The sequence below is a fragment of the Molothrus ater genome, chromosome Z (assembly GCF_012460135.2).
Source record: "Molothrus ater isolate BHLD 08-10-18 breed brown headed cowbird chromosome Z, BPBGC_Mater_1.1, whole genome shotgun sequence".
In the NCBI taxonomy this organism is placed as follows: Eukaryota; Metazoa; Chordata; class Aves; order Passeriformes; family Icteridae; genus Molothrus; species Molothrus ater.
The window spans coordinates 31,250,812-31,265,869 of record NC_050511.2 but is presented as its reverse complement, the minus strand read 5'-3'; the positions used below and the strand labels follow the sequence as shown (position 1 = coordinate 31,265,869).

Here is a 15,058-nt window from a genome sequence, read left to right as displayed (position 1 = left end):
AGAGCTGGACTTGTCTCAAGCTAGTAGTCTGGTAAGTTCCCAGGGTTTTGAGAACTGTTGTACTTTCCACTGATTTAGAATTTCTGCTAAGCCCTTTCTAGTATATTTATTTCAATGCTTTCCTTCTTAGCTAGGTACTCATGTTACTGGTTGAGATTTTATGTGTGAGGATGGATCTGTATTATGATGGGGTACAGGTGTCCCTGACTGCTACTGATTATTCAATGCAAGTTTCATCAAAAACTAATCAATCGATATGTGTCTAATCCTCCTATGGGGTTTATCCACGTAGAGTGAGGTTTTCAAAGCTACCACAAATTTCCAGCATGTATTTCCTTTTAGAATGATTCCAGATGGGTGAATCTTTTAATCTTAGAAAATATCACCTCCTCTGTATCTGTGTACACAAGTACAGATGCACACACGCACACAAATACGCACACACATGAAATCCATTATTACTCAGGAGTGTAAGAATTATATACAGTATCAAAATAAGATATCCAATAAGCCTGAAAAAACAGTCAAGCACAACATCACTTGTGTGGCTAAAATCAAAACCAAAACCTCCAAACATAGTTCACAGTTGAGTTAAATGGAATAATTTCCTGATGAAGGTGTAGCGAATCTCAGAAAAAGGATCCGCAAGTGTGATAAAGAAATGCAGTAAAGCAAACAGTTGAGGTGAATCCTGCTGAGGAACATCCTGATATCAGTAAGAATTATCTTTTTTTCTGACTGAACCAAATAAACAGAAGCAAACAATCTTCCAAGCTTTTTGAGTATGTTATTATGAAGGGCACAGTTTTTCTGTAACCTTAGCTCAAATGTTGTGATATTTATGATGAAATATGCTGTTTTCATGATAGGGTAAAACTAACTGAAGTTGATGTGAGTTAAGTATTGGACTGTTTTCTTCTTACAGAAAATGGCTTACATGTGTTATTCACTACAGGCTGAGTGAGCTGCTGCATATTTTCAGTATATATGACTGCATATTTGCCTAAAATTCCTGTGTCTGATAAAACATACTTTATTGCAGAGTGGGTTAGTTTGCAGCTTTGTCTTTTCATTGCTTTTATCTTTGTCTGAAGACAGAAATATCTGTAGTGCTTGAGAATATTTGTTTCCGGAAGCTGATGAGGCCACTTATTTTCCTCCTGTAGTGGATTGGGATATTGAACGTTTTGTTCAATGAAAGAAACGTTCTTCAGGGATGCTAGGCAGATGCTTTGTCTTAAATTCTTCAATACAATAACTACAGTCATTTGGTATTGATGAAGGGATCTTGAAGGGATCTTCTTTGGGCTGGTCAAAGTGTTTCCTCTTGATTCTTGGGAGAATACTAGCAGAGTAAGCCAAAACATGTAAAATTGTGTGCATGTGGTTTCTTTGGTATAGCTAGGACCTCTTTTATTTGTTGATGTTTAATAATTTTCAGCTTCTTGAGCAAGTCTTTCCTTGTAATTTTTAAGAATTATTGAAGATTAAATAAGGCAAGGTGCAATTTTTAATTGCAATTGGGAGGCAAAGGTTGAGTCCTAGCTTAACACTATCTACTGACAACCTGTTTTAAGATTTAATAGCAGTTGTAAATTATTATCTTGTATTTAATCTGCTCTAAATGAATGAGTTTAATTCTCCAGAGTGCATGAAATACTATGTAATATAAACATATATTTTGAACATTTGTCTACAAAGAATTCTTTCCCATGCTTCTGTCACCCAAACTTATCCAGGTAAAGTTTATCACAGGTAAAATTGTGATTTGGGATGTAGGACTCTAGACTGTCTTATGAGATCCATGTCTGAACATGGATTGCTGAAACTCTGCAGTTGCTCTCAGTTTTGGCAGCATTACATCAACATGAAAATTCATACATCAGTTCACTAAATGAATGAGACTTAGGCCTTTCTAGATCAAAGTCGACACCTTGATTTCTTATAGAAAGCACACTAGGGATGTTGTCAGCCAAGAACTGGCAGCAAGGTGTATTTCTCTAAAGCTAATTTTTCATGCAGGTAGCTGCATGTCATACGACATAAAGCTCTGGTGTGGTATTCGAGAGGTCTGTGTAAGATATGCTGTCACAATTAGTTACTCAGATTCTTAATAGGCAAGCTAGGGAGATTCATTCCGCTGAAAAGTGGTAACGGGCACTAAAAGAAGACAAAGTGCATTCCTGTTGCTACTTTAGTGTTCAATAGCAGAGAAAGGAAACCTGTGCAGCCTTGATTTATGAGAAGCAAATCCTTTACGGAGCACACCATGTTCAAATGCTGTACAGCATTTTCTACAGTCACACTGGTGGTACTCTAGTAATGCCATTTCCTTATGTTTAGCAGAGTCTCAGAAGCATCATTATTAGCCAGATGTGTAATGAATTGAGGATATGTGTTTCACACATTTTGTGAAACTGACTGCTGTACCATTCAGCTATGTCTGGTGGGAGAATAACATGGCCATTCGATTTTTAGAGGTGATAGAGAATTAGGGTGTCCTAGACAAAAAGGAGAGAGGGAAATTAGAAAAATGGAAGATATTTCTGATTTCTTTCAGTTGTAAATTTTCTAAAACATTCATCACTCTCCGTGGGCACTGTACAGCACAATGACCTGGGCTCAAAAACAGAACTTATCAGCTATGATCTCCAGGTTCAGAGGCGTGTCTAGTAAACAATTTTTAATGTAAGATATTTGGTATGGGAACAAAGGACCAAAATATCCAAAACTCTATCTCCTATACCTTCTTCAACAAAATTAATTCAATCAGCCTTCTCAAAACTACCCTGCTATAGGGTTTTATAGTAATATTTTTCGCCATAATACTGGAATTTCACCTTTACAAGCAAACAGAATTCTTGAGAGGAAATGGGTGAAATGGTATTTCCAAATGCATGATATCCAGTTTGACTAAACTGCATTCACTGGGTTATCACCTAGCTATAATATGACAACATTGTGAAACACAGAATTTCTATTAAAACCCTGGGTTTTGAGAAGCAAATATGTTATCCTCCAAGTGTAGTGGTTAGATGGAGTAATATAATGTTTAGTTAAGCCTTGTAACTTCTTTCTGAAACACCTAGCAGAGTATCATATGTAGCTATACCTAGGACATACACAGATTAATATAATTTCTGGCCTTTGTTAATTATTTGTTTGAAGATGATTTGTACTTAAGATTTCAAGGAAAATTGGATTATTTCATTTGGAATTGAGAAGTATAATTACAATTTTTTTTAAGTGTATATGTGAGCATCCAATATATTTTATAATTTAAGCAATAAATAGTTCATGTAAATTTTTTAATAGATGTTTCAAACTTTTGTTGTGTTTGGTTAGGTCATCTGTAGATGTTAGTAGTCTCTATTTCATTATAGCATCAGAAATATTTTTTTGTAACACTGAAAGTAGTAGACTATATGAAAAAATGCTGTCTTGAATTGTACCTGAATAACTAAGGTTAAATATGGTGTTATTTAGGAATGTATGTGAACAAAAGTCTGAAAGGAGATTGATTGAATACTGATTATAAATATGTTCAAAAATCCTATCAGGGAAAAGAGATACAGTGAATCCTGACTTTAAGAAAGTCCACATTCATATTGGTTAGAGGTTTCTCTTCAGACTTCAGAGCTGAGGATTAAAATAAAATGTGCACAGTGCACACCATCAGATAACAACAGTCTCATATTCTGAGTTACGTTACAGCTGTGACAGCAAATGCAACTTGCCTTTGCCTTTGGGCACATAAATGAATTAAACTGTGGCAAACCAAGATGGTGGAATTAAAAAAGATCAAAATTATAGCAGATCTGAAGATAAATTAGCGTTCAATCCAAGAGCAGAAAAATATATGCCTGCATAAATAAGGGCTAACATTCCCAGACCTTCATTATGTTTACTTCTTTTCCTCACAAATTTTCCAATGCACAGCTTGTTTATCTAACACATCTGCCTCTATGGAATTTGCTTGAGGTTTATGCCTCAGGCATCGCCTCTGTGAATCCATCATATAGACATATTGATGCCCTCTTTGATGGTAACAGCTGATTCTTCACCTGCAATGCATTTGTCTGTAAGAATCTCTTGAGGAAAACTGGAACTAGAATATTGAATTTGTTTTGTATAAGGAAAAATTAATTTGAGTTAAATGAAGTACTGTAAGTATTTGTAAGTACTTTTAATTCAAGTGGATAGTGTCCAAATAGATATGTAGTTTCCATGCTAAAATATTGTTTGATATAACTATAAAGGACAAAAGGGGAATAGGTCACAGAAATTCTTTCTAGCTGTCAGTTTTCAACAAGATTATGAAGGAGCTGTTTCTGACAAAAGGGTTTCCCTTTTTGGACTGAAAACTTAAAGCAGCTTGGAGGACTTGAGACACTTGAGAGAGCCGATGTTCATGAGCTTATACTGCTATCATTTTAATTTTGTGTTTCCAAAGATAACCATTGAAGTGAGAACTGACTATAAACTGATGCAGCACTATCTGCACCAATCTGAAGACAGTCCAAAGCAATAACTCTAGGGCAATTACATGATCTGTTTTTTTAGGAGTACTTTTCCAATCTTAAACTGCAAACTAGTTATGATAACTTAAATATTAGTTTGGTTAATTGCTCCACTCTTCTTCACTGCATGCAAGAAAAACAAATATGGATGTTTTTTGAAGGCTTCTTATGATAGATGTCACTCTAATAGAATTTGTGAGAGTATAAGTGTACCATTCATAAACTCTGTTTTCAAAAGTAGCACACTTACGAAAAACACTGAAGTTTAAAGCAAATTTCAAGTGTACCATTTCCTATGAAAATCTTTGTCAAAAGGAGGACCTTGGTTTACATCTCAAAGACAGCTCGACTGTTGAAGAAGAATTGTATTTGTAAACTTCACACCAGGTATGTGCTTACCTACAATTAGATTTGAAATCTAATGTGCAGAGTGTGAAGTCTTGGAATATAAGAATTAAACTTACTAAAGTAACAAGTTTTCACTGTTTTTTACCTCAGAGGTTTCTTTTCTGTGAATAGAAGACCTCAGTGTCATTGTAATGCATCTGCACTATCTTTTACATGTTAGACAGATATAGAAATTCCACTTAGGAGGAGATTCAGGGAATTAAAAAAGAAAAAGAAATGGAAGCACTTGGTGTGGGAGATCACAAACTGCATGTACTGAAATCACTGGTAAATCCTCTATGGCTGTCAAAAAGCACAGGATTTCACCCTCTATTTGGATGGAGTAGGGTGATGTACTGCACTGCCATTATGTTATCACACAGGGAAGAATTTGGTTTAGAAGAAAATGGGGTATAAGTATAATCTTTTTCTTAATCTTTGTTGGAACAAGGAGTGTGTTTGCTCATTTGGGCCATATGGATAAGGACAAAGCTGAGGTCCATGTGAGCCACTGGATCCCCGGCTGGGATCACTACAGTACAATATAAGGAGATACATTTCTGTAAATCATCATGGTCTCCTGTGATCTTCAAATTTATTTTAATTTATTCTAATTTATTCTTGTCTGTCTTTGGAGACAGCTGCTTTTGTAAGCTGATTATACTGTCTGTTTAAATCCATACACTTCACAGAATCTTCTTTCTTAGTTTTAATAAAAGTTGATCATTTTGGTAAGAGATTCTCAGCTACTTTTTGATGTTAGCATACCACATAACCTAAGGCTTCTGAGGCAGCCTTGTGGTTGCAGGTCAGTGACTCTACCTACAAGCTACCAGATGCAGCTGAGAGGTGGTACTCCCTCCGGCAGGCTCTGTGGACAGCTGGGCTGCCAGGACAGGAGAAGAGGCTTGCATCTGCAGCAGATTCCCTAGAAGCATAGTGAAAATCCAGTCCAACTTAGTGAGCATGTCTTCCTGACAAGAGTTGTGTCTAGAGAGCAACTTTTTCTCATTAGGAGGGGTAGTTTGTCACTCATAATTACTGCGGTTTTTTAACTGTTATTTTTCATTGTAAGGCTTGTGATTTTAGAGAGGGAAGTTAGTCAGCTAACTGCTCTATGTTCCTATGGATACCATATTGGTTTCCATTTGCACTTGTATTTTCTAGTGTTTTCTGCTAATTTAGCTTTAGATGTCCTAAACAAGACTCTCCCTTGGGTGCATTTGCAAAGTTTAGTGAATCATACTGCCAGGAAGTTTCTTGTGCTATTAATTTTAAATTTCCTCCTTCTCAATTTTATTCCATTACCCCAAGTATGCATTTCCTGTATTTTCCAAATAATTCCTTCCTCTTCTGTGTGTTTATACTTCTCACATACTTGTGGTAATTGTGCCAGTCCAGTTATTATTTCATTACCATAGTCATGCTTACCTCCTTTAACCTTTCCTTGAATCAGTTGAATTATGTCCTTTATCAGTCCACGTCTTTAGGTTATCTTAATTTGACATGATGCTTCTGATTAATAGATTCCAAGTATTTCATGTTTGTATGACTCTTTTAAGATACTTGTGACTCATAGAGCACACAATCAGTTTAAGACAGAAGTTATCAGCTGCTGTTGTAAAAACCATTTACTATGTGCTAGTTGTTATTGCAAGTTATTTACCCTTGGAGTACTTGCAGTCATGCAGAATGTCTAAGGTATGTTTAAGCACTGGATAAACATATATTTACCAGTCAACATTGCCATATTCAGATGTGCCTACATGTAGAAAGTACCATATTACCTTGATGACCTGTACCTGCCACAGGGTCATATGCAGACAGCCTCTTGTATCTATGAAAGAAGTGTCTACTTATTATACTCTTGACTTGCAAAGTTCCCATTATTAAACACTTCTGCGTTTTTAGTAGGTGGCTTTTTGCTAGATGTTATAATGTGTACATGATAGTGCATCATATCCAAACCCTCTACCCTATTCCCTGATTGTGAATCATTAGTTAGCTTTCCAGTGTGAGAAATCTCTGTGGACAGCTGTGGTCAAGTCTTGGTTATCCTCCAAGTCAGAGTAGTATGGCATGTGAATACAGAGGTTTTACATCAATTGTTTGCTCTTAATACTTCATACATTACAGCCTGTGCCCTGTCAGTTTACTTCTGCTGTCATGGGATTTTGGTTCACAGACACTGCATGAGCAGCAAAAATATTTTGAAACAATCTGATGCATGTGCACCCAGGTACGAAGAATGCGGAAGACTGCTTACCAAAAAGTACTGCTACCTAAGCATCCAAAAAGTACTACCTATCTGAAAAGGGACCTGTCTGGTGAAAATATCACATGGAAATACAAAGCCTATTTAGAGCAGCACATTCAAAAACACAGGTGCTATGATGATGGGCAATTCTGGAAATCCCTAAGATAGGTAGGCTCCTTAAACACAACATGTATGTTTCACAAGGCATTCTTTTGGTTTTGTTTTGTAGCCTAACAGCAGTGGTCAAGTAGTAGGGAAAGTGCCTGGCCATTTTACTCCAGTTTTGGCACCCTCTCCCCATCACAGTGCGGTGCGACCTGTGACCCTGACCATGACAGATACTAAACCCATCACTACATCCACTGAAGGTGAGGCATCTTCACCTACAGCAACCAGTAAGTATTTCTTTAGGAAACAAAAAATGTCCATCAAAGATTTGAAATTATTTCAAATTGAGGCCAGAAAAAGGCGCCTTTTCCTACTATTTGACCAAGTGAGTGCTCATCATTTTACATGGAGAGCAAACATGGTCTGACTGCAAAGCTTTTCCTCTCAAAATTTCAACCAATGGATAATGTTTCACAAACCAAAGTTTGTGACATGACAAGCAAAATGAAAATGAAAAGCCTGCATATTTGACCACTATTCAAGGAAAAGAAAATGTGTTTTTTCATCTGAGGTGGACATTGTTAAGACATTGAGAAGCACACCCAGACAGTAAGGTTTTACAATGACCCACAGATGGAATTCCAAACAGGGACTGGATAATTTGCTCCTCAATGAACTTTCCTACAGAAATCAAACCTTGTTAAAACACATATTGAATCGGAGCTATGATAATTGCATGTTAATATAGGTTGTGTCATTTTTAGCAAAAACAACTGTTGTGGCAAAAGAAAATTTTCATTCCTTGTAATTTCTACAAGGGATGGTAGATCCACTGTATGTGCTTGTTGTTTTTTAAAATAGAAAGTAAAAAACTCTAACTTCAATGTTTTAATCTCTTTACTACATATAGGATCATGTTATTTGTCCTATTATCTTCAATGGAATTGCAGAAATACAGGCAAATATCTAGACTAATTTCTCCCTTCAGAATATTCATAATAAGTGGTGCAGAATTCTGCTTTTTAACTGAATTTTTGTTCTGAATTTCTGTTGTCCTTGAACTTTTATTTGGATTTGAGATGGCCGTGTTACCAGCATTTAACAGAGTAGTCAAGATTTTTAGGAGATAGTTCCAGATTCTTGGAAAAAAATCTTAACAGTCTTTAAAAGTATTAGTCTCTTTAGGATTTGTAACATTTAAATTACTTGTTCTAGACCTATTTAATATTTGAACTTCAGATACACTCCCTAACTATTGGTCTGCCATTAATGGAGACCATAAACTATCCTTTTCAGGTGTTATACCTCTTTAAAACTTTTCATTAGCACCTGAGGAAGATGTGAAACTCAAAGGCATAAGATGTAAAAAAGCAAACTGTTTTAAGCATTTATCATAAAAAGATAGTAACTTTTGGAGAAACTACTGCTGAAGTATAAATATATATATACATATATATATATATGGAAGTATTTTATTTATTCTTTCAGTATACTGGTTTTGTTAAGAGGTCTTAAGTATAATAGTTTTGCTAGGAGTATGTCTGTAGCTTCACTAGTGATTTTTGGTACAGTTTTTGGACCTTTTAAGAAAAGTTAGTTTTAGCAGCAAAGTAGAAGCTGATGCTCTAAACATTTGCACCAGAACAGAAAACTGAGAAAACTAAATTCTTGTACAGTTTCAAGTACTTGTGGTTTCATTCTACTTTGACATGATTGTGCTTGGCCTACATATCTCTCTTAGATGAGGACAGGGTTTCTGATAAAAGTGGCAAAAAGAACACAGTAAATGCCAGAACTCTTTAGGGATGTTTTCTGGTTATATGACCTTAATCATCATTATAGGAAAGCATACCTAATCTGTACATTGTTCTACTACCAAGTGAACTATTTAGATCATATTTTCCAATCAAATAAGCACCCAGTTTCTTGTGCGACTCATGGGAACCTGAGTAGCTGATTCCTGCGGAACCTTTAGAACACCTTGGCTTAGATACATAAAATAAGGCTTTCTCCATGCTTCCATATTAGTTTCCAAGTAAATTCTTGCCACTACAGCACATAAATAATAATAGGAAAAATCCCTATATGCAAGTTTTTTTTCAATGTGGCTGTACTGCCTACAAGATAGGTATACACCTCACCTGCTCAGGTATGTTATGATTCTCAGAAAACTATCTCCTTGATATAGGCTTTTGACACTGGGTTGAAAACTGTAAGAGCATAAAAAAATGAAGAAATATAGCTTATTGATGAAGAAAATAACAATAAAAATGAGGGATTGTGTCCTTTTGATATATAAATTATATATGAATGCATATAAACTGTATAATCAGTCAAACTGTATTATCAGTCATAATAGGTCCACCGCACAGATTACTGATGTTAACCTAATGGGAAAATCAACACTTAGCATGATTTATACATTGTTTTACTTTTATTTGCAGTAATTGACTGTTTGATTGGTCCAAAATACATATAGTTATATATTTATATAACTTGGACAAAAAATTATCATTATTATTCAGTGTGATGGAAATAAATTGACAAATGATTTGCACTGCTTTTCATTCTGAAGTGCAATAGCAGAATTTTTATTAATGAGAAAGAACATCATGCTTTACAAATAATATTTGTGGAACCCTGTGGCCTCCATCATAATTTCCTTCTAATAATTGGTTAATTCTTATTATAGTTTTTCAGTAAAGCCTATTTAGTGTATATAGAATTTTTAATTTTTTAAAAAATGAATACATTTTCTTGGTTTTTTTCCCATGTGAACTTAATATTAGCAGGCCAGTTTAGTAAGTACTCTCATCTAGCTTCTCACTGGCATGCTTGTATATGTCTGTCCAGTTTTAGTAGTTTTGCTACTAAGTCTTTGCTAGTTTTCCAGCAAATTTCCAGGCTCTGATGCTACAGATTGCAGTGTGGACATCTCCACACTGGTAAGTTGAGTAAGACCACCTAACTAATTTGATAACTGCCACATAGGAACATAATGACTTTTAGGAATTACTGGGAGAGACCAGAGAGGAATTTGTCCTACAGGTGGGGGATCCATTCCCTGTAGCTAATCCTAGCTTCACTTGACATTCCCTTTCTCCTCAGAAATGGATTTCTTCAATTTTCTGAAGCAGGTAGAGAGAGAATTGTTTTAGTCGCTCCCCTCAGAAAATATTGTTTTCTGATGTATGGTGGAGTTGAATGTTTTCTGTTATATTGCACAGTAAGAATTAGCTCCCTTCTTAGGAAAATATAAATCAGATTATATCCCATTACTGCAAAAATTCATTTAATGCCACATAAGCAAACCAAACTTTTTGTTCGAATTTATGTTCTACTTTTACAGTTGTTTGGTACTTTCTTGTTAAAAACAGGGCCTTTACAGAAATAAAAATATCATGATCATGAATATTTTCTGTCAGCATTGCAATTTCAGTGATTTCACCGTTGCTTTAGATTGGTATAATAGAAATTAAAAGTGTGATTAGTTCAAATAAATAAATTAGGAAATAAGTTGAAAAAAATTAATCAAAGGAACTACTATTGTCAAGAGACATCATTGTGATTTACACATGCAGCTTCCATTGAAGTTTATAGGAATTTACACATGCCTTTCCAAATTTGGTCTAATATTTCTTTTGCTTTCTCTTAAAGGAAAGCCAAAGACACTTCCTATATATTGCAAAATCATAACTCTGGATCTCTCATATTTGTACTGTACCTGCACAAGGTAATAGATATGATAGGTTGGTATTTTTATCAATATGTTTTGTTCTTCCTTAATCAGCCTATACAGCCTCAGGCACATCCCAAGCCAATCGATATGTGGGACTAAGCCCAAGAGACCCATCCTTCCTACACCAGCAACAGGTGGGCAAGTTTCACATAGGTGTAATGATGTAGAGAAGCTTTTGTGGTATTACCTTCCTACATGCTGCCACGGGTATCTTGGATTAGACTGAAATCTTGAGGTTTTCAGCACTTGTCATGTGAAGATGATGTTTGTTCGAAACAAATTGAATGCTTTAAGAAGTATCAGTTCAGACTATTCTTTCTTTCTTAGATTGGTCCCATCTTAAGGAACTCCTGATATGTTTCTTTCAATATTTTATTTTTCAGGCGTTCATACATTTAATCTTTAATAGGATTTTAGGAAGTAGAATGAGGTGTTTAAGAAACAAATACTAATTTCAAAATCAGTTTATAAAAATAAGCAAGACTTTCAAAACAAAAAATACAGTTTATTTATTTTCAAGTTTTGTTTCCATTTCCTCCAGATGTTTAACACATTTCTTCATTTTACTTTTAGAAGATCGGTTGTAAAACCAAATTCTCAAGGCAGTGCATTATCATTTCTAGCGTAATAGGTTTAAATTGGTCTGCTGATTTCAAACGTGACAAAACCACATTTTTATTCTAGTTTCTTACACCATTTATATTTCAAGTAGCATTTTAAATTTCACATCTCATTAATGCTGCAAATTTAATGCAAATGAAGTGTTTACCCAAACTGTGAAAATATAGAGCTGAGGTTAATGATGGCATACAAATAAATTAGCTGCAGTCAGTAGCAAGGCCATGCATATACAGAAATGGTACATTTCAAAAATAAATTCAGACCCTTTAGTATTTTAATGTACTTTATGATGTGTGTTTGTGTTCCTCTTAGATGTTAACAGTATAGGACTTTGAAGTTCACAGCAATAGAAATGTTACAAGGAGAAAAGCTGAATGTGGCAATAAGAAAGAGGGTGTTAAGTAGGCTTGGTATTTGTCATACTGTATTTTTTTCTCAGACTTGTGTTACTGTCAGCAGTTTATATGCATTTCTGTTTCATTTTTTCAGTAAAACCTACCTGTTCTACATTGTTAAGATATAGCTGACCCTTGCTTCAGCTGAAACTCCCTATCCATACCCACTCACATGGCAAGGAGGCAGTATGTCCATTTTAAAGGTCACCACATGCAGAGATCAGAGAAAATCATAAAGATGATAATTTATTCAAAATAGCTGATGCATTGCCAACTATTTTTTTGACTAGTAAGACTTAAATTCAAACATCTATACACTTTATTATGAAAATATGTAGTGACTATTAGTAGCTCCTCCAGCCATTAATTTCTCAAAAACTTTTCTGCCATATTGTTTTGTTAGATTTTTTTTAACCTCCCCAAGATTTTTTATTATGAAATATGTTGTAATTACTATGAAATGGTTTTTTTCAAGATACACAACATATGATTATTGTTTTTTAAAGCACACACAACACCTCTCTTTTTTATGCAGAGTGAATGTAATTTGTAGAGTTCTTGTGAAGTTTTAAACAGTGTTCTTTGAAATATCTCTGACATCCTCTTAATTTAGGGATGTGTAATATGTTTTTTCCCCTTTGTAGTTCTGGACACAATTCTTTCTGCAGGCTGCTCCTACTTAGGCCAACTCCGCGTTCCAAGCTCATTGAAAGACTTCTCATCACATGCCAGAAAGTAGTAGAAGCATTTTTAATTTTGTCCTGGCTGAACTTGACATATATATTGCTGATGTTTGGCATCTTCTATTTATTTTTGTCTTTGTGTAGATCAAAATAGATTTCAAAATTTCAGCAGTGTTCTTGGAACATCAAAGTGAAGGGGATCTCATAGGTCTTTGGTACTGACATGTGTTGTGTCTGATACTCCCTTCCGTGGTAAAACATGTGGCCAAATGGCTTAAAGGGAAGGGGAAACTAAACTAAATCTCATATTCACTTCAGAAGCAGAAAAATTATTTAATGCTATTGTGTTAAACCAATGTTTCCCTTTTTAAAGTGTATTGATTAATGGTCTCATTGTATTAATCCAAGAGCATCAATTGGTGACCAATGAGCCATGTAATATATTTAAAAATATCAATGTTTTATTGTCTTTGTGCTTAACTCACTATTCTCTTCTAACATATGCAATGGACATGTCTGTGTTTGCCTGAGTGTGTTTGAGTGTATGAATGCCTACAGATGCGTAGAAAATTAAGGACTAGTATGGCCAGCTGAAACTATCTGAAAGAACAGAATACTTGAAGTTTTTCAGATGGATAAATATGGCTATCTAAGTATTTATAGGTATGTTTCTAATGAATTAATTACCTTCACTAGTTACCTTCATTAGTTACCTTCATCTCCAATTCTAGAGATGACACGTGTGTGTGTGTGTGTGTAGAAAGTAACGTAGAGCATTGAGATTGTCTAAAAAACTTCAATAGAGCAAAGGTTATCCTTTGGTAAGGCACAAATGGGATTGATTTACTATGTCCTTTCATTACTTTACAACAATTCAAAAGAGACCAGTCTTCTTGTGGCATATTTTAAATGCATTTGCTTTAAAGCAACCCATGATGAATGAAAAGAAAAATCAAGGGGTACGTGAAATAAGGTGATTAATCATTTTGTATTAGTGGAGAGAAATTTTCAATTAGAAAGCCATTGGTTTTAGTTCCAGAGAAATCTTTTAAACATTCCTCCCTGTAATGCACAGTGACCCCTCAAGAATAAATATTGTCACTAGTACCTTTTTTACTTCATTGGAGGAGTCTTTATGAAGATTTATTTTCTCTGGTTATGAGGAATATTAGCAAGTACCCACGAGTAGTTTTTTTTGCTGTTAAAAAGAGCCATTATGTAGCCCATTTAAGTTACAGTAACCACAATGAATTAGAAAGTTACACATGTATTTTGTAACACACACTCACTTGGAGTCCGGACAAAGTGATAGCTTCCTAGAAGTTCCAGTAAACCATGTACCGCAAAGCAACCCTAAATACTCACATTTAGATAGGAAGCACTGAAAAAAACTTTGAAAGACAATACCTAATAGGGCCAGTGAGAGAATTTTTTTGGCTTTTACTGATGTGAATACTGTGAAATTGTGATGTTATATGCATTACTTAGCCTGTAACATTGATATTTAGAAAGACTAGATTCTAATGGGGAATGATAACTATGCAGTCCACTTTCTGATACACTAGCTGGTGGATCTCCCCATTACTTGCCTTGAAATGCCATCTATTTCTATGCTGTGGCATAAATAGTTACAAAAAATAACATCTTGCTTCAGAGGAATTTGGAGAATCATATATATCTTGGCACTTACTTGTAAAAAAATTCATATCATACCTCCTCTGTCTATTAGAAATGAGTGATGACCACTTGTTTTTTCTTTTTTTTGATTCAGCATTAGCTTCTGAGACTTGTTAAGTGTTGATAACATAACTGCAGGAAGAACACCATGGGAGAGGGCAAGGGACATGATAAGAGCTAGTAACTGAATGAGAAAATTTTTCTTGATTTTATTGTTGGTCATTGGTGGAAGTATTTTCTGAAGCCAAATCTAATGCTCACTGTTATTTATCTCTGCTGAGAGACATCCTAGCTAAATTAAATAAAATAAAAGAGAGATGGGTAATCTTTTCAGTTATATGGGTGCACCTTCATCCTCCTCCTCCCTATTAATGTGCATTTATTGAAGATTTCTAAGCCTAGACTAGAGGAAAAAAACAACAAACAAACTGAGGAAAGTCAGTCAAATTCTGCCCTCTGTAAGTGGACACAACTCCTTGCCAGATTCTAGTTGTGCCTGCATTCCTTTGTCTAAGTAACTTTAATGGCCAGATCATTAATTCAGTAACAAAGTCCTAATGATCAGGATCCTCACAGTTATGTGATGACATTTAGCCTCCTTGTGTCATGGTTCTCCAACTTCATGGATTTATTATGGTATTGAAATGACAAACACTTAGAGTCAGGTCATG

At 35.0% G+C, this 15,058-nt stretch overlaps 1 protein-coding gene across 5 annotated transcripts in view; it reads left to right on the top strand.

Annotated features, from left to right (window-relative positions):
• The window catches only part of NFIB (nuclear factor I B), a 169,999-nt gene that overhangs the window by 132,687 nt on the left and 22,254 nt on the right, over window positions 1–15,058 (top strand). For 2 of the 5 annotated variants that reach the window (XM_036402806.2, XM_036402808.2), the window contains exons 9-10: window positions 7,394–7,559; window positions 11,063–11,145. The exons of 2 other annotated variants lie outside the window; for them this stretch is intronic. In XM_036402806.2, the coding sequence (XP_036258699.1) occupies window positions 7,394–7,559; window positions 11,063–11,145 (249 nt within the window). The remainder of the gene's footprint in view (window positions 1–7,393; window positions 7,560–11,062; window positions 11,146–15,058) is intronic. One more of the 5 variants, XM_036402807.2, reaches the window with a different exon arrangement.